Source organism: Fusarium sambucinum, chromosome I (assembly GCF_050947815.1).
Source record: "Fusarium sambucinum isolate potato_lamoka chromosome I, whole genome shotgun sequence".
In the NCBI taxonomy this organism is placed as follows: domain Eukaryota; kingdom Fungi; phylum Ascomycota; class Sordariomycetes; order Hypocreales; family Nectriaceae; genus Fusarium; species Fusarium sambucinum.
The window spans coordinates 7,768,560-7,796,241 of NC_139294.1; the positions used below are offsets into that span (position 1 = coordinate 7,768,560).

The 27,682-nt window shown below is 45.1% G+C and overlaps 12 protein-coding genes across 12 annotated transcripts; 5 read left to right on the forward strand and 7 right to left on the reverse strand.

Annotated features, from left to right (window-relative positions):
* Window positions 1-452: 452 nt before the first annotated feature.
* Window positions 453-1,244, forward strand: FSST1_005256 (uncharacterized protein; the record flags this gene model as incomplete). The annotated part of the gene is made up of 3 exons (XM_083231513.1): window positions 453-690; window positions 740-1,022; window positions 1,070-1,244. The coding sequence occupies 3 exons, from the start codon at window positions 453-455 to the stop codon at window positions 1,242-1,244; spliced, it is 696 nt and encodes a 231-aa protein (XP_083088686.1).
* A 230-nt stretch (window positions 1,245-1,474) lies between these two features.
* On the reverse strand, window positions 1,475-2,239 carry FSST1_005257 (pectate lyase-domain-containing protein; the record flags this gene model as incomplete). Its single annotated transcript, XM_083231514.1, has 1 exon — window positions 1,475-2,239. The coding sequence occupies one exon, from the start codon at window positions 2,237-2,239 to the stop codon at window positions 1,475-1,477; it is 765 nt and encodes a 254-aa protein (XP_083088687.1).
* Window positions 2,240-4,086: 1,847 nt separating this feature from the next.
* On the reverse strand, window positions 4,087-5,904 carry FSST1_005258 (uncharacterized protein; the record flags this gene model as incomplete). Its single annotated transcript, XM_083231515.1, has 6 exons — window positions 4,087-4,860; window positions 4,913-5,043; window positions 5,211-5,255; window positions 5,306-5,454; window positions 5,505-5,752; window positions 5,830-5,904. The coding sequence occupies 6 exons, from the start codon at window positions 5,902-5,904 to the stop codon at window positions 4,087-4,089; spliced, it is 1,422 nt and encodes a 473-aa protein (XP_083088688.1).
* A 1,093-nt stretch (window positions 5,905-6,997) lies between these two features.
* Window positions 6,998-7,698, forward strand: FSST1_005259 (uncharacterized protein; the record flags this gene model as incomplete). Its single annotated transcript, XM_083231516.1, has 2 exons — window positions 6,998-7,348; window positions 7,396-7,698. The coding sequence occupies 2 exons, from the start codon at window positions 6,998-7,000 to the stop codon at window positions 7,696-7,698; spliced, it is 654 nt and encodes a 217-aa protein (XP_083088689.1).
* Window positions 7,699-8,512: 814 nt separating this feature from the next.
* Window positions 8,513-9,175, forward strand: FSST1_005260 (uncharacterized protein; the record flags this gene model as incomplete). Its single annotated transcript, XM_083231517.1, has 1 exon — window positions 8,513-9,175. One exon carries the CDS (start codon window positions 8,513-8,515, stop codon window positions 9,173-9,175), a length of 663 nt encoding a protein of 220 aa, XP_083088690.1.
* Window positions 9,176-9,961: 786 nt separating this feature from the next.
* Window positions 9,962-10,626, forward strand: FSST1_005261 (uncharacterized protein; the record flags this gene model as incomplete). Its single annotated transcript, XM_083231519.1, has 6 exons — window positions 9,962-9,970; window positions 10,029-10,062; window positions 10,114-10,134; window positions 10,188-10,312; window positions 10,365-10,385; window positions 10,444-10,626. 6 exons carry the CDS (start codon window positions 9,962-9,964, stop codon window positions 10,624-10,626), a joined length of 393 nt encoding a protein of 130 aa, XP_083088691.1.
* Window positions 10,627-10,732: 106 nt separating this feature from the next.
* On the reverse strand, window positions 10,733-12,065 carry FSST1_005262 (uncharacterized protein; the record flags this gene model as incomplete). The annotated part of the gene is made up of 5 exons (XM_083231520.1): window positions 10,733-11,177; window positions 11,224-11,264; window positions 11,315-11,679; window positions 11,725-11,747; window positions 11,800-12,065. The coding sequence occupies 5 exons, from the start codon at window positions 12,063-12,065 to the stop codon at window positions 10,733-10,735; spliced, it is 1,140 nt and encodes a 379-aa protein (XP_083088692.1).
* Window positions 12,066-13,064: 999 nt separating this feature from the next.
* FSST1_005263 (uncharacterized protein) lies at window positions 13,065-13,428 on the reverse strand (the record flags this gene model as incomplete). Its single annotated transcript, XM_083231521.1, has 2 exons — window positions 13,065-13,346; window positions 13,411-13,428. 2 exons carry the CDS (start codon window positions 13,426-13,428, stop codon window positions 13,065-13,067), a joined length of 300 nt encoding a protein of 99 aa, XP_083088693.1.
* Window positions 13,429-14,551: 1,123 nt separating this feature from the next.
* FSST1_005264 (uncharacterized protein) lies at window positions 14,552-17,014 on the reverse strand (the record flags this gene model as incomplete). Its single annotated transcript, XM_083223781.1, has 3 exons — window positions 14,552-15,449; window positions 15,512-16,775; window positions 16,843-17,014. 3 exons carry the CDS (start codon window positions 17,012-17,014, stop codon window positions 14,552-14,554), a joined length of 2,334 nt encoding a protein of 777 aa, XP_083088694.1.
* Window positions 17,015-20,136: 3,122 nt separating this feature from the next.
* On the forward strand, window positions 20,137-21,177 carry FSST1_005265 (uncharacterized protein; the record flags this gene model as incomplete). Its single annotated transcript, XM_083231522.1, has 1 exon — window positions 20,137-21,177. The coding sequence occupies one exon, from the start codon at window positions 20,137-20,139 to the stop codon at window positions 21,175-21,177; it is 1,041 nt and encodes a 346-aa protein (XP_083088695.1).
* A 39-nt stretch (window positions 21,178-21,216) lies between these two features.
* Window positions 21,217-22,803, reverse strand: FSST1_005266 (aldehyde dehydrogenase domain-containing protein; the record flags this gene model as incomplete). Its single annotated transcript, XM_083231523.1, has 3 exons — window positions 21,217-22,562; window positions 22,616-22,685; window positions 22,747-22,803. 3 exons carry the CDS (start codon window positions 22,801-22,803, stop codon window positions 21,217-21,219), a joined length of 1,473 nt encoding a protein of 490 aa, XP_083088696.1.
* A 600-nt stretch (window positions 22,804-23,403) lies between these two features.
* FSST1_005267 (heterokaryon incompatibility protein-domain-containing protein) lies at window positions 23,404-27,183 on the reverse strand (the record flags this gene model as incomplete). Its single annotated transcript, XM_083231524.1, has 1 exon — window positions 23,404-27,183. The coding sequence occupies one exon, from the start codon at window positions 27,181-27,183 to the stop codon at window positions 23,404-23,406; it is 3,780 nt and encodes a 1,259-aa protein (XP_083088697.1).
* Window positions 27,184-27,682: the final 499 nt, after the last annotated feature.

Sequence of the window (27,682 nt, forward strand, 5' to 3'; positions counted from 1 at the left end):
GCTTGATGACAGTGTCAAGAAGAGATCTGACGCTTAGCCAAAGCAAGTAATGGGTCAGACGGATGCTTATTCATGCGACGCTAACCTATAACGTTGTGTGGGATATGGTCCCGATCTTACCAACCATGGCTGACCAATGTGAGTAAATATCAATAAGATTGATTCAGTATAAGCTGACGGCTTCCATCTCCGCCTCTCAACGGGAGGCGCTCGGGGTATTATTCCGCCTCCCTGTACCATTTGTTCGATCTAGCAATAAAGTTATCCAAGGTTGCTAATCATTGCGCCACCACTGATCGGTCTGTGGGGTAATGTGATCATGTTGATATCGTTTGTATTCAGCTGAGTACAAATGCAACGACACCCCAACATTCCAAGGAACGAACCACCCAAAACAATCCAAGTCTATTGCATAAACTTACAATTCTTTCCCCTTATCTCGACAACTTAAGATGGCTTCCTCTGTCGCTCTCATCTTCGGTGCTGGTTCCAACGTCGGAGCCAGTGTGGCCAAAGCATTTCTTGCAGAAGGATACAAAGTTGCTCTCGCCTCGCGATCTCAAAACCCTGAGACTTCAACTGGAACTGAGTTACACATTCCCACAGATTGCAGCGACACTACTTCCGTGCTGAATGCTTTCGTCAAGACCAAGAGCGAATTTGGGTTTCCCAATGTTGTTATTTACAACAGTCAGTGATCGGCCCCAGAATCGAGTGCAGCATCGCTTACTTGAGATAGCTTACGCTGGTCAATGGAACAGCGCGGAAAACATTTTCGAGGTCCCTTTGGATCATTTCCAGAGCAGCACCGTGGTTAACATTGTCAGTGTCTACGCAGCAGCCCAAGAAGCTGTGAAAGGTTGGGCCGACCTTCCTGCTTCAAGCAAGCCCACCTTCATCGTAACTGGAAATTGCGCAAACGTCGCTCCTCTCTCAGTCATGGTGACGTTGAGTGTCGGCAAGGCGGGAACTGCGAACCTGATTGAGATAGCGTCCAAGAGCTACAAGAATAAAGGCTACAGGTACTTTGACTGAACCAAGATCAGAATACTGCTAACACGATCGGCAGATTTTACTACACCGATGAAAGGCTTGAGGATGGGGCGCCTATGTGGAATGGTGCAACGGCAGAAGGACACGCCCAGTTCTATGCCGAGTTAGCTAAAGATGAGCCACGAGAGTGGTATCAGACATTTGTCTCAGGTCTTGGATACAGAAAGTTGCCTGTACCTAAGATTGACTAAAATTGATTTAGGACAGACTAGCATGGTACACATCATGATGACTCGGAGGTTATTAATGTTACTTGGCCAGAGTATGTATTAAGTAGAATTTATATACGTGTGAAAGATACAGGTGGTAACTTCCTCAACCTTCACAAACAGGTACTTCAAGCACCTTGATTAACCCCTATCTCTTTCAAAGACTAGTCGCTACCATGAGCGTCCAGTCCATGAACATTGCATCGATGCGCTTAGCAAGACTTGACGGAAGAGTACTTGCAAGCCTTGCTGGGACCGGAGCCAATCTTCTTGGGCTCGTTGCCGGGGGTGGTGCCCTTGTACTCAACGCAGATCTCCTTGACGGAAGAAGCACAAGTACCAGTGATGGTGGAGATATCACCCTTGTTGGAGTTGATACCAGTAAGGACCTTTCCGTTGTAGGCCTTGACGTTCTTGATGACAACGTTGCGAGTGCCCATCTTCTTGCAGTTACCGCAAGATCGGTAAAGCTTGCCGAAGTCAACAACGGTGAAGCCATCGATGGTGACAGTGCCGAGACCGTTGTGCTGGATGACCTTGTCAGCAGCACCAGTGGCACCACCGCCCTTGACGAGAGCGTTACCGTCACCCTTGATGGAGAGAGCATCCTCGCAGACCTTCTTCCACCAGACGTTCTCGATGGTGCAAGAGCCCTCGCAGTGAACACCCTCAATCTGGTCAGCGCCAATGATGGCGTTCTTGAGGGTAGCACCGTTCTTGAGGATGAAGACGGCGTCGGCATCGCCACCCTCAACCTGGCCAGTGCACTTGACACCACGGCCGTAGGTCTTCATGCCACCGTCGAAGGTGCCAGAGATGTACTGGACCTTCTTGTAGGTGACGGAGCCCTTGGAGGCGGGGATGGGGAAAGAAGCGCGCTTCTCGAGGGCGCCCATGGTGTTGGGGGTGACATTGCCCTGGGGAGTGGCGATGGCGGTGGAGGCGAAAAGGCCAGCGAAGATGATGGAGAACTTCATTTTGATGGTGTTGGTTGTTGTTGTTGTTGTTTGAAAGAGTGTTGAGGTTGAGTTGAAAAACGAGAGTATAAACCACCAGGGTTAATGATTGTAATAAGTTGGATGTTTGAAAAGATGAGTTGAACTGAGGAGGGAAAGACTGAATGAAAGAGATGTCTCTTGACTTTATATAAGAACAGGTTCGAGGTAGACTTGGGCTGGACCATCGAGTCTCCTCTCTTACGATTGATGACATTCAACCTACCTAGTCTAGACCCTGGTAAGTTGGTGTTTCAGATCAAATACAAGGGTGCTGTCGACCTGGGAATCGTTATGATTGGAGGAATAATCGGTAACTGTACCGAATCTAGAATGCCTCCGTACTAACTCGGCCCTGCCCGTTGCGATTATACGGAATATTGAAACGATTGTCCCTTTTGAGCCTCAGGGGTGACATTGGATGAAAGTCTCTCAATGTGTTTTGTTTCTGTATGATCGACGAAACGATATCTACAGATGTACCATCAAGTTTTAACAGTGACTTGCAAAGAATAATAGCCGTATACTCTGTAAGAATTACGAAAATACAGCACTGAACTGCGATAAGCGCCATTATTTGATGATCAATCTCAACTCGGAGTCTCTGGAATGACAGGGCTGGAGAAGCTAGCTTCTAGCCCCAGTCGCTTGCGGAAATGAGGTGGAATTTTAGTGTGGGTAATATTCCCCCCTCCTATCCATGTTTTTTGTTCATTCACCCCTGATCGAAATGACATTCTCTTCTCGTATTATTTTTACTGTTAAAAAGAAGCTTGATTGACAGTGACAGACTTTTGTGGCGCTTTGAAGCTTGGTACGCTTGGCTCTAGTCTAGACTAGATAGAAAGAATGTCAGGTAATGGTGTACTTCAGGTGCCGTAGCGTGTCGTACGCACTGACTTGGGAGGCGCATCAACTGAAACAGAGACAAGCACAGTTGACAGTTGTCTAGTTAGTTGTGAGAACTATGACATTCCATCTAGGGCCAACGAACGATACGGGATAATAGGCCAAAATTCATTCAAGTCTATGACATTCTAAATGTGGAAATCTAGACTCATCGGAGCCGACTCGAGTGGTGCTCGGCGTCTTGGTTCATCCCGACTTGACATCCCTGCCCTGTAACCAGATAATTGGAGATCGTAAACCAAGGAATCAAATGGCGTTTCCATCTTTTATCCCACTCTACCTGTACAATCTGCTCATTTAATGCCTCCTGACATGTCACTGACCAAAGTCTGGGGTGGTCACTCACTGGCAATTCGACTCAATTGTGGACCAAAATTGTCTCCTGTCATCAAAAATACGAACAAGTCAGCCAAATGCTGAAACAGGGACACTTTGAAAGGAGGGTCACTTTGAAAGGAGGGACACTTTGAAAGGAGGGACACTTTGAAAGGAGGGTCACTTTGAAAGGAGGGTCACTTTGAAAGGAGGGTCACTTTGAAAGGAGGGTAAGAACGGAATTTGCCGTCTCGGATAAAGCGATATACGCGGATATGCCTGTAGCCATGGTCCTAGTTAGCCTCCTTATCAATCGTTAGACACTAGAAAAATCAGCTACTCAGGTTGTAGTTACTATCCCGACTGTAATTACTCATTTATTCTCCTTCCCTAAACCTTTTGTATCCTTTAACGCGGTGCTGCTAAAATGCCTAACTAAATAAGCGTGTCCGGTCGCCGAGATTTGATGTAACCTTATCGCGTGTGTTTTTTCGTTCATCGATGATCACAAGAAGCTAGGCAATCGTTATCGCTATGATAGTCGATCAATTTCATAAACTCAATCGACGATCAGAAGCAAGATTTTCACAATTCTAACTCCTAACTTAAAACTCACGATGAGCCTCGGGCAAAATACCTTCAAGCGCTGCTTTGATCTGTAGTGCCAAAACCCGTGAATACCACCTGTGCTGCTGCGTGAACCCTCCCATGACCCAGTAATTCTCAAGACGTAATTGACGTTTCCACACACCGCGAATTCCGCCCTCCGAGTCCACACCCCATGTAGCATTAAGACGAGCCGCAATTTCAGGAAGACCCAACATGTTTCCATCGTGAACCCCTTCATCGCCACCTAATATCTCAACAACCGTGTCCCGAACGTCACGGTCAGCGTACCCAGTACACCATATTACAGAATTTGCATCAGTTGTGCTTCCATCCGAGAACCGCAAACCTGTCTCTGTGAATGCGACTGGCTCAACTCCTGACTTAATACCAGCCTTACCCTGTACTAGCAACTCAGTGCCACCCGCTCTCTCCACCAGGTTGGAGTATAACGCCTGATTAGGTTCAGCGCTGTCAAGAACAGGAAACCCTGCTTTACGAAGCGCAGTGTAGCGGTCTGGTTCTTTTGATGCGAGCATACGAAAGAGGTTGCGGGCCAGTTGACCACTTATCTCCGTTGGCAGTGCGAGGAACATCCTGTCGGCGGCTGCAACGCCAAGATCGTAGGCACCTAAACTTTTTTTGTTCTCTATGTAGTCCAACGGGACGATGTAGGTCGGAGATCGAACGACCATTGTTACTTGGAGGCTGGCAGCATAACAGTCCTCCATGATATCAAAGGCTGTGTTTGCCGAGCCTACAATGAGAACGGACTATCACGTGTCAATAAGTTTGTGTACGTACAGAAGACAAGTAGCGACTCACCTTAACACCCTGGTTTGCCAAGTGTTGGCCATTTCTATAATTGGAAGAATGGATAGCGATGCCCTTGTAGACATTCGTGTTCGTTAAAGTGGGAACGTGTGGCTTTTGCGACGCGATACCAGTGGCTTGAACTACGTGTTTGGCGACTACACTAACAGCTGCAGCAGGCGTTTTGACCTGAATAATCCATTTTTTTTTAGCGTGTCGTAGACAGTCGACAATATCGTGGCAGAAGTGATGACGTTGAGATTGAAGAAAGAGACAAAGTGTCGCAAGTGATTAGCTAATTCGTCCTTACTAAGGAGATGATCACCCTGAAACTCGTCCTGATAATCTTTGCAATCTAGGGTTAGCACTTTTGTCTCTTGTTTGCATATTATTCACAAAACGTACTCGTATACGGCATTTCGCAGAACGAAGTCGGAACATGAAACTTCATGCAGTCATATCGCAAAGCCCAGTTGTCTCCAATATTGGCATTCCGCTCAGCCATGACACTTTCAACGCCAAAAGCTTTGAGACGGGCTGAGAGAGCCGCAGCACTACAATCTCGTCAGTTACTCAGTTGCTGCAGAATCTGATTTGGCTTTACCTGTTACCGCCGCCGATGATAAATACATCTGTCTCAATCGTTTTCATGTCATCAAGCGTGAGACCAGGGTTTTGGAGAAGCGATGTATCTTCCGGGTAGATGTCCAGGTTCTCCAAGTTTGTACTGAGAATCCAAATCTTCCATTCTATTTCATCATTCTTGTTGTGAGTTGGAAGAAGAAGAACCCTTGCGTTGCAAGTAGCTGCGGGAGAGACAGTCCTAAAGGAAAGGCTTACGTCGATGAATTGCTAAACATAAAAGAAAAGAGAACGTCAGTTCCGTCATCGCAGATCTCAAGAATACTGAAAGGCAGGGTGGAACGTACAAGAACAGGTGTTGCGGGGACAAACACTGCCCTCTCCAACTCCCAAGCTCCCTCACATCGCCTGGCCTCTTTCATTTTCTGGAGATTTTTGGCAATAACCTCTGGGCCACGAAAGGTACGTAGATGGTATGTCAAAGCCAACGAGTCCTTCCAGTAGCTTTGTTCGGCAAAGAAGCATATCTGAAGAGCCGTGATATCGTTGTTGGCTAACGCATCGTTGAAGCCATCTAGGACGACCGAGGCTTGCTCTAGTTCTCCTTGCGTGGTAAATGAGATTAAACTGATAGTGTCTGGGGACAGTATTGGGATGGGATGTTCATGAAACAATGTGCGGAGATCTCCCACATCACTAGGGAGGCGGTTGCAATTGACTGGTACCTATCATCAGATCAGTACGTCGACTCTCCATGGAGGTTGAGTTAACACGTACTGGCCTCCTGAAATCGAAACTCAACCGAGAGTGACGAGGCTTCGACTTCGGGCCAGAATTCATTATCCAGACTCATCACCTTGAATGGAGGACTAGTGAGACTACACGGTACCTGTATAACCTCCTTCTTCTATTGCGACAGGTCTATGTTTCAAGCCAGAATTAAAAAGGCAGAAGACGACAATCTGCGAAGCGGTTTATGTATCAAGATAGATATCAGACCTAGACTATTGTTGAAATCTTAGGTTTCTACTGAGAAAGTTGCTACGTCCTGGAGTTATATTGACTTTTCTAGTCGGCACAGCACGAGTCACATCATCAGACCTTGACAATTAGAGAAAATACAATAAGCATAAGGACACGACAGGATGTTGGACACGATATATCTTCAGTGACCAGTCATATAAGTGATAAAACGTATAGACTGCCACTTCGGCGACATTGCAGTTAACTAACCAACCCGTCCTAGCGCCGATGCAACACTGACAGCGGATTTGTCTACAAACTGACTGGTCTACTCTTCTAGGTGATGTTTGCTCTGAGATTAAAAAACTTCTTGATGAAGTAGTGCCTCTCTGCTCATCTTATCTCCAGGCAACTCCCTCAACTTTCACGGTGACAAGCACCACCATTCGAACAAGCTTCCAAACCATTGTCTCTGCACCCGAGACCATCTAAACTTCGGTTGAAGAGTGAGCCTGAATCCCCATCAGTTATACACTACTGCTGGAAACTGACATGTCTGATAGGACCACGGCTGTCTCCATTACCAATACCAGGACTGTGTATCCTCCGATCCTCACCGTAACTGAAACCAAAACTATCAGCGTCACGACTGTATACATCGTCCGACCCAAGCGCAAGCGTGATGTTGCTCTCGAAACTGTGCTTGCTAGTCTTGAGAACAAATACTCCAAGGCTATAGTAACTGCTAGTTGCAACTTTGTGTACGATCCAACGACCGAAACAGTCACCAAGACAACTGATGTTACTGCTGAGGCGACTTCCCAAGCTACCATTGGCCCTCTTACCACGGTGGTGGTAACAGAGATCAAATACGTTCCTGTCACCAAGGCTACCGAAGTAGTGGTAAGAATGCACATAATCACACTGAGTTCTGTCTAACATAAGAACAGGTCACCGCAGCACCAGTAAGGACGGATACGGAAACCGTTACCACTGTAACAACAATGAATCCAACAGAATTCAGGGATGCACCATGCAATGTTAAGGGTTTTACCATCGGTCAATACAATTACTGGTATCACTTTGACGTTGACCTGAAGACTTGTATCGAAAAATGCAAGTCTGATCCATATTGCTTTATGAGTGGCTGGTACCCAGGCGTGTGTCGTTACTATGACGAAGCTTTTGAAGTAGCTGGTCGGAGGAACTCGGGTGGATATTTTACCATGAATGAGAAGGATTGTCCGTCGTGAACGTGATAGGAAGGCTTCACAGAATAAGAAGGGACTTTAAACAGACTGTTTTCTTTCTCTTGTACATATAACATGAATCGCGATTTATTAATGCTGTCTCAAAAGGGCGGTGACTTTTGCTTTCGCCAGGAGACAAATATTCGCGATCACTAAGGAATGTGAACTCTGTGAGTCACTGATGATAACGTTACATACCTAGCTTGAGGTCGCTTCAGCTTCAAACGCTACAGTCACTTTGGGACGGATGGAAGCATGACCTTGTTGGCATATCTTAGCGACGTGATTGGAAGGAGCCAGGTTAATTGATGTTGGATCCGAGGGTACGAGAAATATTGTAGCTAAATTGGTCTCGGAGACTTCTGAGATAAGGGTGATAGAATCGTTCAAACACTTCAGCCGCTAACATACCACACAATACGATCAACTATTTCTGGTCAACTGTGGGTTGCGGCCTTGTAGGGCAATAGATCCTGGTGGTAATGATCGTCTTGGCATGGCTTATTCGCGGATAGCGGCACCATCGCTTAAGAAGTCAAGACTGAGTCCCCCTGCAAGAGGTCTAGAAGGATCAGAATAGCGCGACTTTGGACGGACCAGCGGCGTGATAATTGGGCCGCAGTGGTGAGATTCGAACATTTTACACTGCAGCTCACACTTGGCAGGGGCTTTAAGAATATTGCTAGTCCACCAAAAGCAACAAGAGAAAAGTCAAGTTTCTACATACTCACATTCGTTACCACCTACTTACGGTTCTCTAAACCTATACCGTCGCTTATAACACTATACATTCGTTACCATAACAAAAAACTTCAATATGGCTCGATCTATTGCCCTTGCTGTCCTTCTCTACGTCCTTCCCATCGCGGCCAAGACAAACATTGAAGGCTGCACATCTTTCACCAGTACCGTCACCGTCCGACCCGAACCCGGATACGGAAACACATACGAGCGAGTCATGTGGTACGTCTCCGACACTCTCGAGATTTGCGAAGGTGTCGACTGCGGAGGAGGCCGTGCTCCTCCCAAGAGCGTCCCTGGATGCCCTCTGTACAAGGGCACCGAGACCGTGACGCCCAGGTTCTTGGAAAGCGACCCCATGGCTCCCGCGACCCCTCCGGCCTTTGTAACCAGCTCTGGTTCCGTTCTGATTTCGGGTGTCTGGTACTCTGACAGCGACGAGACTCTCACTGGTGATTACACTGGTATTGGTTTGCCTGAAGAGACTATCACTGAGGATTTCTCTTACACTGGTACTGTCTCTTCCAAGCTGACCACAATCACCTCGGCCCCCGCTGTCTCGACTCACAAGTCTAATGGAACTGCCACCACTGCTGCTGGAACCGACAGTTCTGATGGAGCCTCCGAAGGTACTGCCAAGCCTACTGCCGTCGATGTTGACAACGCTGGTGCTGGAGTTATGGTTAAGGTTGCTGGTGTTCTTGCTGCTGTTGCCGGTGCCGTCGTCTTGGCTCTGTAAAGTTGAGGTGAAGATTTAGTTTGACGGGATCGTTGACGGAAGCCCTTGATCATAGATTAATTCTTAATATCGTTCCCACCTGATAAGAAAAGTATTGGTGGTTTTACCCTACTTCGACATTATGTTAGATGTCACCCAGTGCTTGACCTGTCATCTGACCTTGTGGTTAATCACCTTGAGAAGAAAGGAGTAACATAAAAGGTAGCCTAAGGTTTATGGTCTATATAAATAAATAACCTAAGCGTCTACTTTAAAGCGACATGCCCTATATTTAACGAAATCAACTATGCGCATGGTCAAGAAGACGGAAGGCGTACATTCACCACCTGCCGGTTTTGCAGATATGGCATTGTTGCGGCCTTGGGAGTCGCGACTGCCGCACTTGACGGCCAGCACCGATAAAGAACCATCGAAAAATCTTGGATAAAATTTCTTTTTTCCTTCTGCAGACAACATCGAATCGTGAGTATCCTCCCCTGGTGGCCGGTTGCCTCTATACGTATAGTTACTCTGATACTAACTGTTCCATGCAGTTCACGCGTTTTCTCCCAGTAAGTATCGGGTGCATACACCGTGTGCAGAAACAGTTTGCTGATGTTACTGTTTCTCGTCTACAGACAAAGCCAACATTTCCCAACATAAGTAATAGTATCTTTCTTGATTATTGGGACGCTACTAACCAGGACTGTTTGTGTATTTAGACTGACAATACCTTTTCACGTAAGAATCCCAGATTAACATTCTCTTCCGAGGCTAACATATCTATAGATCAACAACACAATCAAAATGGCTGGCGTGAGCAAGATTCCCTCTTCCTATTCCATCTATTCATTATATCAGAAACACTATCTAGCTAATCTTCTCTGCTGCAGTCCGAATCAAAGGCAGTAAGTAACGCGTTCACCAACATTTTCATTTAATATACTAACTTTGAGTAGGAAGCTACGGAGAAGATTGCCGTAAGTCACACCTGCTGACATTTCTAATTTTACATGACTGACTTAATATATAGTACTGGCGTCAACAGGCCGCAGTGAGTACCTCATCTGTGTTCTCTTGATTAGTAATCATCGGCTGATTGAGTTACTCCGAAAGATCCATCATCAAAAAATGCAACGACACAGGCAGCTCTTCAACGTAAGTTCTCAAACAATAACAATGTCTGGTATTGCTGGCTAACTTAGTATAGAATGCTTGTCGCAAAATTGTCGTAAGTCAATCAAGGCAGTGCATATTGTTATTGTGCACTGATCACTTTTTATCTGAAGGAGTGGGAAGATGAAGAGAAGGTAAGAGAGAAGGAGGAGGGAGAGAAGGAGAAAGAGAAGAGCGAGGAGGAGAAGAAGAAGAAGAAGAAGAAGAAGAAGAAGAAGAAGAAGAAGAAGAAGAAGAAGAAGAAGAAGAAGAAGAAGAAGAAGAAGAAGAAGAAGAAGAAGAAGAAGAAGAAGTAGTAGTAGTGGGTCATTTTTTTGTGGTTTTTATGACTTTTTTATTTTTATGAAACGAGAGCCGAGATAGGCCATCAGTCAATGGATTGTGTTTTTTTGTTTTGTATCGTTATTTGCCAGATAGTACAAATGTTGAACTCGCCGTACTTTGTGCATATTCACTATGTTTAGCTTCAGTAGGAGAACTTGGCTCGATGTGCGCGGGCGAGCTGTCCACCGTCGTCTCAATAGTCCTCACGATGCCACTCAGATTATCCCTTCCACTCCTCGCTGTCTCTAGTGAGCTTTCAAATTCGCCCAGATCACCACCTTCTATGAGCGTCGTGTTCCTGCCTCGCATCGCCCCATGAACTCCTGTCAATGGCCCGTCGGGCTTGGCTTTAGCAGTAGACGCCATCTGTCTCTGGTTTACGTGTGTCATATTGGAACTGTGGTGGTACATTTCGTCCGAGCTGCGGGTACCCGAAGAGCGGACAATCTTTGTGATGAGTTCAGCCATTTTCATCTCGATTTGGAGTTTCAAGAGGTACGCGACAGGGTGAAATGAGAGGTATCTACAGCTGTTAGCGATACTCATCAGAATATGAACTCGATACCTACACTAGGCTGCTTCGTAAGGACATAAGTCCTACCAAAACGATCTGCCAGAATGTGTCAGCATATCAGAACCCCTAGACCTTGGGCTCCTTACGTCTAGCGAGAGAGACAAACCGATGAGTCCCAGATTCATCCGATAGAGTGGGATGTACTTGGTCAATCCATTCTCAATAAGTCGTGATCGGACCAAGTAAATGAAGTAGCCGTTCAAAACGCCATCCACGACAGCAAAAATAACCTTTTCGCATCTATCCCAAATAGCATTTAGCCGGATCCATCGGTCGTTGATCTGAAGGCGGGCTGGCATCCAGATAATGAAGACGCTAATATTAACCAGCAAGATGATCACAAAAACAATCCATTTTAGACGGGTGGCGCGGGCCTTGGAGACCATTAACAGACCGATTCGGTTGATGATGATTTGAAGAAGGAACTGGACTTGCAGTGCCCAGAAGAATGCTGATTTGTTAGATAGTTGACACAAGGAGTGAACGAGAAACGAACCAACCGAAAAATAAAAGCCAAAGCTTGTTTGATGTCAGTGGAACACGAGAGTCTCAGAACAATACAAAAACTGACCTGGGCGCGATGTATTGTCGCTGGAATCCCCATGCTAAACATCCAAGGACCATACTGCTCAACCAAACCACCCAAATCATGCCCACATAGGCAGTGACGCGATGTAGCCTTTTCCACGCGCGCCAACTCTGCTGCGTACCCTTTGCCAACGTAAAAACTGCGGCGCAAAGAGAAAAGCCCCAGAAGATGCTGGCCGTATTCATATCAACTTCATTTGGGACTTCCCGGACATACCGGTCCGGTATCAAGTGGCCGTATTGGCCCATACTGAGTTGCGAGAAACATCGATCCAGGTGTGTAAAACTTGGCAACGGAAAGGAGGAACAGAAATGTTAAGTACTGTTTACTTGTCTTGGCAACCATAGACTGACGGAGGCTAACAGTGGGAAGAGTAACCTGTTTTGCAACCGTTAACAGAATTGGGAATAGAAGTTGATAGGAAAACATCGAACCAGCAAAGTCTAACTAACTACAGCGTGTCTATGGGCATTTGCTCGCGGTGGTGAACTGACACAAATGTCTTAGCAATGTCTTGACTTCTGATGACTGGCCTAATATATTCTCACACTAACTGGTTTAAGTAAGCCAAACGACAAAAACGGACAGCGGCATCAAAGTTCTAAGCCAATGGAGGATTAGTGAGAAGAGATCTGCAACAGGATTGTGATGATCGGTATGTGAAGCTTTATTCCTTGGGCAACCTGAGCACAACCTATAAGGTGGCGAGTCATTCATTGAGAAGGTGGTATCTTGGGAATGGGCTTCGTAAGCTCATGTTTAGTTTCAAATATCGGTTAATCTTAGGTATAAACTCAAACAGTTGTGGCTTTCGGACGCTAAGAATATCTGAGAAGACTGGTGATACCCGAGTTGAAGTACAATCATGACTAACAGATCAACTAATTCGCAACAACCCCTTGTTTACTAGATGGTCCCTCCCCAACGAAAACAGCGGGAAACAAAGATGAGGCGCTGGGGTTGGGGTTTGATGCCGATAGCTGCAAATACGGGGTTATCGGAACGAGACATATAGATCATTCCCCAAGGTATGACCCACATCTTAAGGACTTGATTCGAACGATGGCGTTGCCTCTCTCTATATTTTTATTCTATTTTAGTCAACGGCATAAATCTAGCACAGTCACTGGTACTAGATATGGAAATAGTAGGGGATGAACATTGTTGTGTTTATTTTGTTCTCAAGCCAGCATCGTACTCTAACCCGGCAGGTGTTACTGCAGCATCGTCTTGGCGTCCCCAATAGCTTATTTGCACCAACGGCGGCAGTCATCATTGACTCTCTGGATGCACTGCTGTGTACAAGCGATACCAGGAACACCACTACCACAAATTCCTAGAAAGTTGCAGAAGATTACCTGACTGTTGACGCAGTCGAAGTAGCCATGGTCGCAGTTGCCACGCTTCTCGAGAGCGGTAGCGATGGTCTTAGCATGAGCATCAACATCAACATCAACCTTTACGGCGGCAGTCTCAGTCTCAGCAGGCAAGGCTGCAGCGCTGACAGCGATGGCGAAGAGGGTGGTCAGCTAGAGGTGTCTCTATGTCAGTCCCGGGGCTATTGAGGTATGTTATTGCAGAAGGAGAGTTTACAATGGTAGAAGCACGCATTTTAGCGGTTGTTTGAGTTGTTGTGGTTGCTGTAGGAGTTTGTAGAGAAGGCGTTGTGTGATGATAGAGAAGAGTGAAAGGAAAGCCAAGTAGGTCGGCAGATGCTAGATTTATAAATTTTCAGAAGTTGTTATGCCGTTACCCCTTTCTACTTCCTGACTACAAGTCCAACCTCATGCCTAGAAGCACGACCCCTCCGGATTCATCAATCACAATTTGATTCTACTATGCAACATACTACAAATGGAAGGTCAGGACGAGGAATTGCAAGATTTTCGTATTAGTGTGAAGTGAAGACTAATGTAAACTCAAGGTCTCAGTCTTCACCAGCCTTGTTGGACTATTATGATTGGCCTCCTTCTACTTAACAAACCCCAGGTCCCAGCAAGACCCGTATTTCCAGAATCCTTCTGGATCAGATAAGGAATTGCACAGGGACGGGATCATACGTGTTTCCCGTTCAAAATGCGTCCTGGTCCAGGTGGAGTAGGAGGATTGCCCGACGGCCCTGCTGCGGCTGAACGGATGGAGACTGGTGATTGTGGGCCAACCTTTTGCTTCCGAGAAAAGACTCGACTTGCTCAGTTTAGCTGATAGGATTTGGTTGCTGCTATGCATCGAAGCATTTGCAGCTGATTTGTCTCTATATCCTAGTTGGTATACTAAAGTATTAGTAGTATGACCAAGTTACTACCATGTATGTAGGTAACGTATGCCTGCCTGTAGTCGCAAATTACATGTAGGAATCCGAAACGGTCATCGTATTACTAAAGTTTTGCAGGGGTCAAATTGGAATAAGCATATGTACTGTAAAAAAAAAGCATAACCAGTGGAGACTTGCATCATAGATGTAGATAAAGCGTTTAGATAAGACTCCTTACCCTGTCACCTGATCAGATCCTACCTCGGTCGACTCTACCTTTCCAGGTTGAGTAGGGATGCAACAGTCGAACGATATCAAAAGGTGGATTGTTGTAGATTCGACATACGTGGAGGAGAATGTCCACTTGTACCACTTCTTCGCCCGCCATCCGAGTTTCTATGAATGATGTAAATTTACTTGATAGTGGTACTGCTCCGAACCTGTTCCAGAGACGCAATCCAGAAGCTTCCGAAGTCTAGTCTAGTCTTGTCCAATGACGACATCCTTCTTGCGAGACTCTGGCAAAACAACAAGCTTTTCCATTTCTCCCTTCTTTACAGTACCCTCAACTGTAGTGTTATGTGGCGCCCGAACCTTAAACCGGACATCCCAACCCTCAGGCCATGCAGCAAGCAGTCTGATATCATCCCCTGCAAAAGTCTGGATAAGTTGTTCCTGTAGTCCAATAGCTGCAGCCCCATAGTGATTCAGATCAGGTGTCCAGTCAAAATTGGGACCCTTGAAGACAGGAAATTTGCACACCTTACTCGGCTCGTATCGCTCTTCCGTCATGGCTGTCGCGTTGGCAGTGAAACCCATACGTGCAAGCCAGATAACGTCTTGCTTCCAGCCATTGTTACCGTGATAGATGACTGTTTCCGTGTCGTATAGATACGTGTTGATGGCATGTGTGAGGTTGGGAAGACCAAGGCCGTATTCAGGCCAGGGGAAGACGGTGTACAACTGGGGCACTTCACTGTTCTGGACACGTGTGTAGGCTTCCGCAGGAGCAATACACGTATGTCCCTGTTGTTGGCGGAATTTGTTGCCTGGGATCTTGTCCAGGTACCTTTGATAGTATGTCTTGTTCTGGAGAGCGAACTCGTCCACAATGATGAGATCTTTGATGACTTGGCGTAAACCAGCCAGGGTTGAAACAGGATTGTATGCCTCTTTGTAGGTCTCAGCAGCTGAACCAGGATAGATAACAAGGGACTCGTTGCCAGTAATGCCGGTTAATGGCCAAGGGTTGCGTTTGAGCATTTCGCGAGTGTAGTACTTGTCGAACCAAGCGAGCTGGTACTCGATGAATCCGAGATAAGGCTTGACATCGAAACCTGAGTAAATGTTGGCTTGTAAGATCATGTCGGCGAACTCGCTACAAGAAGTGTTAGCCTCATCAAAAGAATCCTTCACCTTAGTCTTTTCTGAAGTACTTACTTGGCAGTATCTTGCATATGATTCAACCAAACATTCCACAACTCTCCATCAGGAAAAAAGTCAGGACGAGGTGTGTTAGCATCATCATCATACCACTGGGCATTATACTCAAACACATTGGACAAACCTGTGTTGTCGATCTGCTCCAGGAAATACGCTGCGTCGATATTCTGATTTACTTTTCCTCTTAGAACCGCGTTCGGCGTGATGCGTTTGTAAAAGTCAAACTGCTGCGTCATAGTATCAAAGTCACCAGACCTCAAGAGGGGCCAGTATAAGAGACGCTGGTTCTGCGCAGTGAATGTGCCTCCACCCCATCGTCGATAGTCGGGTGTGTAAGGTCGGTAAGGGTTGACGAATACAGGATCAAAAGTCCAGAGACCACCATTGAACTTGGTCGGCCATGCGCCTTTGGCGTTGCAGCCCATGAGGAAGCGCCAAATCTGATAGTTCTTTCCTACCTGAAATCCTGCATCCTTTTCGCCCCTGTCTTCGTTTATAATGATGTAAGATTGAGCCCAATATTCTTGCCACCAGGTGATAGTGGCTTCTTGAGTGTTCTTGACTGCTGACTTGATGACCTTCTTGAGACCCTTGTACCACTCATTATGATCCTTGGTCTGGGCTTGGTACATGGACAGTGAGACCTTGAATGATTTACCAGGAACCTTGCTTTCAAGATTCCAGGCCTTGTAAGTAGTATTGACGTAGTGGCCATCAATAACAACGCCAGGCTTGAGCTGCTCAGAGTGGACAAAGATACCAAACTCGTTGCTGCGCATCGGATTGTACATCTCATCGCTGTATTCCTCAAGTCCCTGCTGCTTCAGTTGAAAGTTCCATAGATCAAGCTTCTCGTTACGGTGGCTCATCAGGACGCCGTTCTCATGGAAGTTGATTTTATCAGCGTACGTAGTTCCATTGGCAATCTTGGAGGTGTATATGCCCCAAGAACCCTGGTTGCGCTCTTCATTGACGACGGGTCGGTCTTCGTAACGCCAGTTCTCATAAGCGACATTGACTGAAATCTTTTCGGGGCTGTCGACTTCTATGTGCACGACAGGGTTGAATACATCGACCCAGAGTTTAGCGGTGGCGTTGTCCTTGCCGGTGTACTTGACATAGCCGTCGTTCAAGACAAGCCTTTGCTCAAAGTCGCTATCAAAAGGGTTGGGGTCGAAGGATAGTCTGACGCGGCCGAGTTTCAGAAGCGAGTTATTCTCGTCAAAGGTGCCACTTTTGGCGACGTACATGAGAATTGTGCCTATCATTGTAGTCTTTTGTACCCGGGATGCCTGTTGAAGCGTATTGAGGGACTGAAGCAAGCTTACCATTCTCATACCATGTGTTCAAACCAATATCACCACCACCGAGAGGCATGGAATCGGCTGAGCCATTGACCCCTGGTTTTCCCCAGACGACATCATAGGATGTAGGAAGTGTTGCCATTACAGCCGTGCACCAGAGAGAGAAGACCGTTAAGAATGTACCGGTAAGCTTCATGATGGCGACTCCGTCTGAGATAGACGAGAAGCGAAGAGATCCTAAAGTTAGGTAGCAAGTACCACTCCAATCAACGCTTCAAACGAAGAGGATGATAGCGCTGTCAATATCACACGAATTGCGGGGTGCAAAAGACAGGCCTTGAATAGTTTCTCCTCACTACCATACGATGTCATTGTCTTTTAGCTTCTCTCACTCCACTGTACCCATGTTTACCCCGCGAAGCTATCGCAGAGTGGGAACATGATTGGAATCTATATCAGGATAGCAGAAGGATAAATGACCATGCATAGCGGACAGAATTATTCAGTCAGATACAGATTTTGTAGGGTAGTTTGAAGTAGTTCACAAAGAACCAGTCCCTATTTAATTTCTGCACCTAGTCCGTTGGTTCTGGTTGGACAGCTTCGGTCGCCATCGTTTGGCGAACACCGGCGATACCAGCGAAATGCGGGGGAAAATCAGACGACCTTTTCTTATAAGTCCCCGTTGTTGTCAACTAAAACGATGAACTGTGCCATATCCAAGCTGTTGTCGTAGCATCAACTTCCAACTTGGGATAAGATGATCTGGTTTGTAAGACTTTAGCGCCGGTAAACATCGGCAATCAACACCGGCGACGATCCGACTGACCGGAGATAAAGCAATGATATAGTTGATAGAAAGGTAGTATATAAGACGGTTAAGCAAGCTGCAATTATATTGCGTTGAAAATGTTCTTCCTTGGGCCTCGGACTCAATTAGGTAGATAGTGTCCACGTTGCTTAGCCCGTCACCCTGGCCATGGGAATTGAAGGATTTAGTGCTGACCAGATCAGCACAAGGAATGCTTCTCTGGTCAATCAGATGCTTGGCATAATCTCCTAAGGCTACATAACGCCTATAGGTTACGTTAGACATGCATAAGCTATGAAAATGAATAAATCAGTTAATTTGCCACTAAAAGCTATATATATTTTATACCTAAATAGGTATATAAAAGAAGTACCAGCAGCTTAGCGAGATATATAGAAATACCTTATATTTATTATACTTATAGAAGGTCTTAGTAATCTTTAGCCCTTCTAGGCCTAGGGTACCTATATATAAGCTTTAAGTAGTAGGATTACTATGCCTAACCTTAAGGTAGCCTTTATACTAGCTATTATTATAGTGCTAGATATAATTATACTATAAAATTAATATAAATTTATTACTATATTAAAATCTCTTATAAAGGTAGCTATTATAGGTATAGCTTATAATAAGGCTATTAATAAGCTTAGCCTTTTAAAGCTTTTATAATTAAAAGAGCCTCTAGTTATATTGCCCTTTTTACTATAAAATATATATATTAATAAGGATTATATTAAGGAGGAAAGTCTATATAAAAGCCTACTATTTACTACATTAAATCTAGTAATTATAACCCTTATAGGTATAAAGCTAATTACTGCAGTTAATATTATTTATATTAAAGTTATAAGTAACTTAAATATAAGGCATAAGGATTATATAGTTAATATTATTACTAAAGAAGTTATAGGTAATATAAGTAAGGTAAGCAGAGGAATTTAGTCTTATATAGTAATATTCTTCTTATTTACTTCTAGTAAAATAGCTATTTATCTAGAGTATAAAGGAGTTATCTTTAAAGGCAATTTAATTAACCTATAAGGAAGAAAATATAGATTAATAGGGGAAATTAAAGGGAAAAAGTCTATTAATCCTATAAGGTTATTTATTATAAGTATAGCTTATAGTTAATTATACTTTTAATATAGCTTACTAGCTTTTTCAATAGCCTTTACCTTAATAAAGCATTTATAAAGCCTATAATTTATATATACTATACCTATAGCTATAATGCTTTACTTATAAAAGGCTTAAATAAAGGCAGGTATTATAAAGAGATTATTAAAGAATATATAATATATATTAAAAGGAAAAGATAATATAGTATTAAGTATAACTTACTATATTTTTATAAGCTTATAAAGATTACTGCATTAATATATTACAGAGATATACTTTTATTAAGGTATTTATATTACCTTAAGTATATAAAGCTATTATTATAGGAAATAGCCTTATTTAGCAGTTACTTATATCTTTAAGCCTTAAGGTATTAATTTATTCTTTATAATTACCTTTATTAAAGATTTTCCCTTATAGTAAACTATATACTTATTAAAGGATATATAAGATCTTAGAATCTAGAGGGCTATTATAGTCTCTTAAATATATAAAAACTACTTATTAATATATAAGATTATATATTTAATAGTATTCTTAGGCTCTTTAAAAGGTAGAAAAATATAAAGATATTACAGGATAAGGTAAAATTGCTATTATATAATAAATTTAATAATAAAATGCATTATATTAATTTCCCTAGGGCAGCTAATCTCCTAGAATTTATTAAGGCTATCTAATAGGTTATTTCCTATATAAATAAATATAGTAAGCTATATATAGATATTAGCTATTAAAATAGGCTTTTAAAAGTTTAAGTTAATATTTAAAGCTTATAAACCTGCTATATCTTAAAGGATTTATATAATATAAGTATTAGTTTATTTAGCCTATTTTTTAATAAGGAAAATTAAATAAAATTACTAGAAAAGCTTAATAGGACTTAATAGAAATAGTATAATAATAGTATTATAATATACTAGCTTATAGGGCTAAAAATTAAAGCCTCTAGGTAGATTTATAAGCTTTAGTTTAATAGTAAAAGAAGTAGCCTTAGCAGCCTTAGTTATAGCCTTGCAGCAAGGTATAATTTTATTAATATCTAAATATAATTATAGGCTAAATAAGGGATATAGGAAAAATAGGGGTTTAAGCAGGGGCTATCCTATAGAGGTTATTTTTTATATAACACTAATTTGTGGTAGCAGCGGGGCTGTAGGGGCCCCACAGGCGTTATGTAGCCTTAGGAGATAGCCAAACAACTGGTCTCTGGCCAATTGACAACTTGTGAATGTCGATCCATGTCTCTCATCATCAATGCATTTCTTGTTAGTGTCTAATGGACGGATTTACTACTGTCCATTCAGTTATATATTACCTCCCCGTTGCCAGCTGTCCGACACCCATCTTCTTTTTTCTTAACAAGTGACATTTCTGCTATTACCGCCATGTCTAAGTCGAGACAACAAGTATACAAAACGCTCGAAACGTTGGGCGATAAATCGCTCCGGCCCATTTTGACACTCCTCAATGGAGACGCAAGCTGGCTGATGTCGTTTCCCCGTCCTAAAGCCGAGCGGGCTTCAACGGGGAAAGCATATTTCCACGTCGTGTATGAACCATGGCTACAAGGCGACGCATCCATGTTCTACAGCTGGTTCTTCAACATTGCGCTCAGTGACAAGGCAGCGGTGACTGATGTCCAAGGTATTGAGGACATTATTTTGGAAATCGAACGAGCTGCGTCATGTCATCTACCGACTGACCATGCACAAACTGCCACGAAAGCCGACGGCTACCAGGGAAATATTGACGTGATCACTCTTGCTTTCCATTATTTGGACCATGTTCATGAACCAACCCTCCGAAACTTCGACCCAAGTATTCCTGTCGTCGCGACATCTGAAGCAGCCGCCATCGTCAGACCATGGAATCATTTTAAGACCATATCTTTGAGTCACGATTTGGACAGTTCAGCCAAGACATGGCGCTCACCGGAGCTTCATCCAGATCACCTACCTGACTGGTTGACTATCATGCGTCTACCAGGTCACGCCATTCTGAACTTCTGTACCGCCCTGGTCTGGACCCATGAAGAGGTGCACGAAACTATGCTCCTCTCACCCCACGGCACACACCTCGACCAAGGCCCTCTAGATGCCTTTTTACAAGCCGAGCCAAAGACAGAAATCTTGACAATGCTGCATGGACTGAAAGAGAGTCATGGAATAAATGGCGTGAATAAGTTGGGGGTGAAGGGAGGTCTTGATTTATATCGAAAGATTGGGGGTAGCAAGAGCTGGATTTCAAACCATGATAATGATTTTACCTACTCAGGTTTCTTCTTATGGGTAACGAGGACGGTTGACCTTCCGCGGTCTATGGAATGGGCGCTTGAGGAAGAGAGAAAGCATAATGAGGCAGAAGACTTGGAAGTTCCAAACTTTGTTCAAATTGCTAATGGAGGAATGGTTATGCTTGAGGGATAAGGAGTTTTATTCTGTGTGGCTTCAACAATTTGGCCTGTTTTATAATTTGGGACCACTGTCAACCTTCATCATCACACTCTTAACCTCCAAGAAGTTGTCCAAACTGTAGAGCCAGCCCTCTCGTCCCTGGCCCGATGACTTGTACCCTCCAAATGGCAAGTCCCTCGCCGTGGTAGGGCTAGTACAGTTGATGCCTACATAACCAGAATTGAGCTTCTGGGTGACTCTCATAGCCCTGTCGACATTCTTGGTATACACTGCGGCATACAGACCATACTCCGTATCGTTTGCCTTTTCAATGGCCTCCTCTTCCGTCTTGATGGTGTTGATGTTGACAACAGGTCCAAAGATTTCCTCCTTCATGACCTTTGCGTCCTCAGGCGTGTTTACAAAGATAGTGGGTTCGACAAAGAAACCACCCGTCTTTTCAAGGTTGCCGTTTCCGCCGAGTTCCAGTGTTCCGGACCGCTTACCCTCGTTGATATAAGACATGACCTTTTCATACTGAACCTTGTCGGCTTGAGGACCTTGATTGATGCCCTTCTCTGTGGGGTTGCCCGGCTTTGCGGCAGACAATGCTTTCTTACAAGCTTGGACGAAGTTGTCGGCGATAGAATCCTGCACATACACGCGAGAATTGGCCATGCAGACCTGACCACTGTTCCACTGGATACTGTGCATGGTATCCTTAGCAGCCTGCTCAAGGTCTGCATCTTCGAAGATAATGACAGGCGATTTACCACCAAGCTCGAGGATGACCTTCTTCAAATTGGACTTGGCAGCTGCTTCTTGGATTGCACGGCCAGTAGGGCCAGAGCCAGTGAAGCTAATAGCCCGCACATCCATGTGCGACGCAAGTGTGGCTCCAGAGGGGTTACCATGACCAGACACAACATTGAAGACTCCGGGAGGGAAACCGGCTTTATGAATGAGCTCAGCGAATTTAGCAGCGCCAAGAGGTGCCTTCTCACTGGACTTGACGACTACTGTGTTTCCAGTGATCAGAGCAGGAGCTGATTTGCTGGCGAAAAACAGAAGAGAGGCATTCCAGGGAATGATAGCTGCGACAACACCGAAAGGCTGACGCAGAGTCATGGTGACATAGCCAGGTGTGTTAAGGCTTGCCTGGCCCTGTATATGAGGCCAAGCTTCGGCGTAGTGCTCGAAGCTAGAGGCAGCGACGTAACCCTCAAAGAACTCAGCCAAGGGACGGCCCATGGACTTGGCTTCAAGGAGAGCTAGTTCGTTGTTGTGTTCTTTGATGAGAGCGGCGAGTTTCTTCAGGTAGCTGCCGCGCTTGGCAGGGTCCATAGCGGACCATGCTGGGAATGCGCGCTGTGCAGCTGCGACGGCCCTGTTGGTGTCATCTTTTGTAGCTTCTGGGACTAATGGGAGTTATTAGCAGATAAAGGGCTTAAAATTGTGAAGGCTTTTGTACCATCCGTGACTTTTTCACCAGTTGCTGGGTTAAAGAGGGGAAATGAGTTTCCGTCCGAGGCTTCAACTAACTAAGTTAATAACGCGTTAGCTTATTCGTCGTTGCCTCTGGCGTCTAAATAGTGGTCATACTTGACCGTCAATCAGCATAAGAGGCTTGATAGCCTCTGGTGTAATTTTAGAACCCATGATCAGTCAGATGTAGTTGAGAAACAATAAAGGCTGGTGATGGTTTCTAAGCAGTGGCACGAAGTGAGAGGATATATGACGAACGGCATGACATCAACCAATGTGAAACGGGAAAATTGAGCCGAGAGAGAATTTATGCGCCACCCCCGCTGTGCTAGACTAGAGTCGAGTAGCAGTGAAGGACGTGATGGGCTACAGTACGACGCTATTGTGAGGGGAAGTTCTAGTGAAACAATGGATCTCTTGTTCATAGACCCTGATGGGCGACGTTGAAGGGAAACCTCAGGGTATCAGAGAAATTGACCGCTGGAAGCATAAGAGACGAGATTAGTAGGTCACTTTATGCTCCTTAGACTATGGTTCTTAGACTACTTATTTTTATACCCTAAGACTTGGGAGGCCATTTTTTCTACTACTCACTAGGGAAGACAGGGAACTTAGTATCGGATGATAGAATGCCATCATAGCCAACCTGATCGAAGAATAAACAGTCGGAGACTATTTAAGAATCTGACATGCATGGAATAGCAGAAAACGACATCCATTAAGCAACAAATAGGTCTGACCCACTTCATGATAATACAATCCTCTATAATAAATCTAGCAAATGCTAAAATCCTCACCAAGATGTTCCTGGTCACAAAAAAGCTCATCGATATCCAACCCATACAAATAACAATCACCCACCAAAGTCCACCCCTTCCCATCCTCCCTCTTCCGCAAGGCAAAAGGTTCAGATGCGCCAGGAAAGTAAACAATCCGATCACCAGCCTTCACTCGAGAGCTCGCAAGGCCCATAGATCCATTCTCTGTGGTGAAGAGACAGCGGCCATAGCTAGCAGCCACCATCTCATCAGAAAATTCGCGAATATGATACCCAAGTCCCTCATACTCTTCATCATCAGGGTCATCAGGCTTGCCGACATCACACCACCAAAGATAAAATTCATGATCCCGGAGAAACATGGAGGGATCGGCTTCCTCAAGTATTCCTGTTCCGCAGTGACGGTACCACTGAGTGAAACCAATATCAACACTGAAGATATGATATCCACGGGTTGCAGAGATGGTAGCAGCAAACGCAGAAGACACTGAAGAACCCGATGACTTCCATTCAGGAATCAGTGTCGTGGCGAGTGTTTCCCAGTCTTTCATCACAAGACCAAAGGCATCTGTTCCAGGAGCATGAGATGTCCCGCTTGGAAGCTCAACACCCACTGACCGGATGGTGTCAACCATCTTACCTTTTATCACCAACGATCTATCCGCTAAGAAAGATAGTCCTGGAAGATACTTGCGGGCCAAATCCTCCCTGGAAATACTAATACTCTTCCCATCGGCGAAACGTATCTCATACTGACTTGAGGCATCTGCTCTCCAAGGAGCATACCAATCATATCCAGGAAGGCTTCTTGTTGATGTTTCGGTAAAGTCAGGCACCCACGATGGGAGGTTCTCATACTTTTGCGACACTCCAGCATGCTTCAAGATATCCAGGTCCCCAGTCAATTGAATGACGGCCTCCGCAAACTGCTGAAAGATGCTTTCCACGGGCAACTCATAATCAACTTCCACAAACCCCGGTTTGAATAAGCCCAGAATTCCATAAATATTATCCCTCACCTCTGTAGTTCCGCACACACGGCTATAACGCAGAATACTCATGGGATTACTCTCAGCCCCCAGAAGCCTTAGTCTCCAGACATGCTTATCCGGATTGAAGCCCGAGATTGGATGGTCTGGTTGGTTTCCAGGATAGGTGCGCACCGTCGAGAGACCATTTGCGCCGCCTGAAAAGTCGGGTTTCCAGCTCGCGTCGATATCACGCCAGAGCGTGGTATCTTCTCCACACATGATTACCGCTCTGCGAGCAAGAGCTATCTCTTGTATCACCCACGTGCGAAAGAACCAAGGCCTCTTGACGAGTGCCTTCCACGCTTTACGCTTTGCTTCTGACTGTTCTGGGCAGTTTGGGATAGCATCCTCGGTTTCATCGTCCTTGAGGTGTTCAAAGACGAGATGGGAATCATCAGCGGCATCACCAAGCCATACAATAACTTGCTTTGCTGATTTGTAGATATCGCCCATAATTCTAACTTGTTGGTTCCGTTCGTCGTGGAATGATTGGTTGATACAAAGTGCATCGACCCAAATAGTCCTGACACTATCCGTAGAGCGAAGGTGAGTCAATGCAGAATGCAGATTCGGGGTTATGGCTATGTCGTTATCGTCAAGGCTGATGTGCTTGGCGGGACTAATGTCGCCCCATACATAAGACAAAGCCTCATATTCGGGTTGGAAAGTGATATCACTGTCAACTAGGCGGCCAACCAAAGGATCTGATCTCTTATTCGAGGGGAGGAGCTCAAGAAGCCGGAAGGAACTGCTGCTGGCCAACGGTTTATAGAGATCCGTAGTAGAGACGATGCCTACAGTTGATGAAGGCGGAGAAGCACCTATTCCCCGTGGTGTCGCTTCAGGAACCTCCTGTCTGGTCTGCACCAAACGTCTTACTTTCTTATCCCAGGCTTTCCTCTCTGTAGCTACAACCTCAACTGTGTGAGATCTTGTCTCAGTGAGTGACGGCGTATTCCACTTGCCATCCTCTGAAAGCCTTTCTTGTATCATCTTGATAACTTCCAGGCGTTCCGAGATGTTTCTGACACCATTCTGATCTACTCGTTTCATAGCCGCCGCGGCATCCATGGGCAATCCAGGACAGTTTGGGTCAGCCCCCGCCTCCAAGAGTAGCCGAATCGCTTTGGTGTTGCATCTTACAATAGCCAGGTACAGCCAACTCGCGTCTATTTCGTTGACTTCTGGTTTTCTCGATTCTCTCGATGGTGAGACGAAAACTGTATCGATATGCAGGCCAGGATATTCAGAGATAAGGTACTCGATCATCTTGATATGTGCTAAATGTCCCCCGAGTAGCCGAAATACCATCTTTCCCCATGACTGCTGGTCTTGAGGTAGCAGGGGACCATACTCATCCACGCACCAACAAAGTAAGTCTAGGAGGTTTTTCCTCAACGCTTCCTTCTGCAAAGCTTCAGCATCCAACTTGATACCGTGTGCGATGAGAAGCTGTGCCATTTCAACTCCGTTGACTGCAATAGGTACCTTACCCAGTCTAACACCACGCTGCAAGAGTTGTTGAGCAAAACCGAGCGCGTTGGACGTAACACACCAATTCAATACTGCTTTGAGATCGGACTCTTCGAGACTCTTGGTTTCATATATGAAAGCCTCGAGAAAGTCTTGAAGGTTCCCATCGTCTTCGTATTGACCGGTGGCTATCGCAACCTCGACAGGCGCCACCTCTGCATTGACTGAACGGCGGTTGAAAATGCAAAGCCGGCGTAAGCCCGCACTTTCACCACGAGCGATGAGAGTCTTGATAATGCCCAGTTTTCGGCCAGCAGCTGCAGCGTGCATAGCCGTTCCGCAGGTTGACCCTTCACCTTGTCCCCCGTCTACTATTCTTGGTCCAGGGATATCAACCTTGATGCCGTAGTCCAAGAGCTTTTCGACAAGGTCCTGTGATCCTTGATAACAGGTGATATGAAGAAGCATGACAAGTCCCAAATCGTCTTTGTCGAAGAAGAGACCTTGCTGCAGAAGATATAGTATGATACCGTCCCATGTAAGGTCAACATCCATTTCCCACAGGGGCCTGTCGAAGTCCACTCCAGGAGGCCATCCTACCCAGGTCATGTCGACGATGTTCTGAGGCGATATCAGAGCGTCCAGTGTGGCCTGCAATAGATTCACTGTCTCTTCTTTGTTGTGCAATGATTTGTCGTCCAACGTCTCTCTCAACTTTTTAACTTGTTCTGGAACATTTCTCTTGTGCGTAGTCGAGATATCCGCTCCGGAAGAGATCAAAAAGCGAAAAAGGTCGGCGTATCCCAAAACGCAAGTATAGTAAAGAGGCGAATATCCATCGCCATCCAAACAGTTTACTTGTGCTCCATGAGCCATGAGCAGTTTCACCATTTTCATAAGCTCAGGATTCGACTCAAGCGGTGATTTACCAAGTAATCCCGGTTCTATCTTGGCTCTTTTGATGGCTACTTGCAAGACATCATTCTCATCCACAAAGAGACGGCACGTATCATCTCGCTCCAGTAGTGCACGAGCAAGTTGATACTCTGGTCTAATGTCTCTAGACATACACCGTCGAATAGCTTCAACATGGTATCGCTTGAATTTTGGAGATTGGCCATGAAGACTAAAGAATTCATCCAATTTGAGTTGTTCGAGGGGTGTCAGGAGCTGGTCTCTGTCGTCGATTGAGCCTTTGACAGTACAGAGATTTACAAGCCATTCTCCTGCGGCTTCTATGATTCTCTCAGACATATCTTTTTGTTGTTTCATGGTGAGTGATGGCTGTTGACAGATTTCAGAGCAATGCTGACGTGAGTCGGGTGGATTTCCGACTTGGTTGCTTGCTAACGTTAATTGGGTTTGGCATCCTGCCCGGTTATGTTGATAACTTAGTGCTATAGCCGTTTAGCACTATTTGGTGGATCCATCTAGAGCCATGGACTGACCGCAACTTTGCTCAGAGACTTGGACAACTTGAGATGGATACTTTGGAGACTAGGGGCTCATATGTCACTGTAGAGGATGATAGAATTGAGTATACACACATGTTTTTGTACTTATTAATATGTAGAAATATTTCGCTCAAACTATGACGTTCCGTTCCGTTGCATTTCAGACCACCACCAACTCCTGACACACTCTATAATGACTTTGTTTTGGCATACAAACAATTAAACAGGGAATGATCGCTCTGATCGAACTCGTACACTATAAATCTCAAAATATGCAGCACACTCGTTCAATCTCTAAAATGGAGCAGAAAAGAATC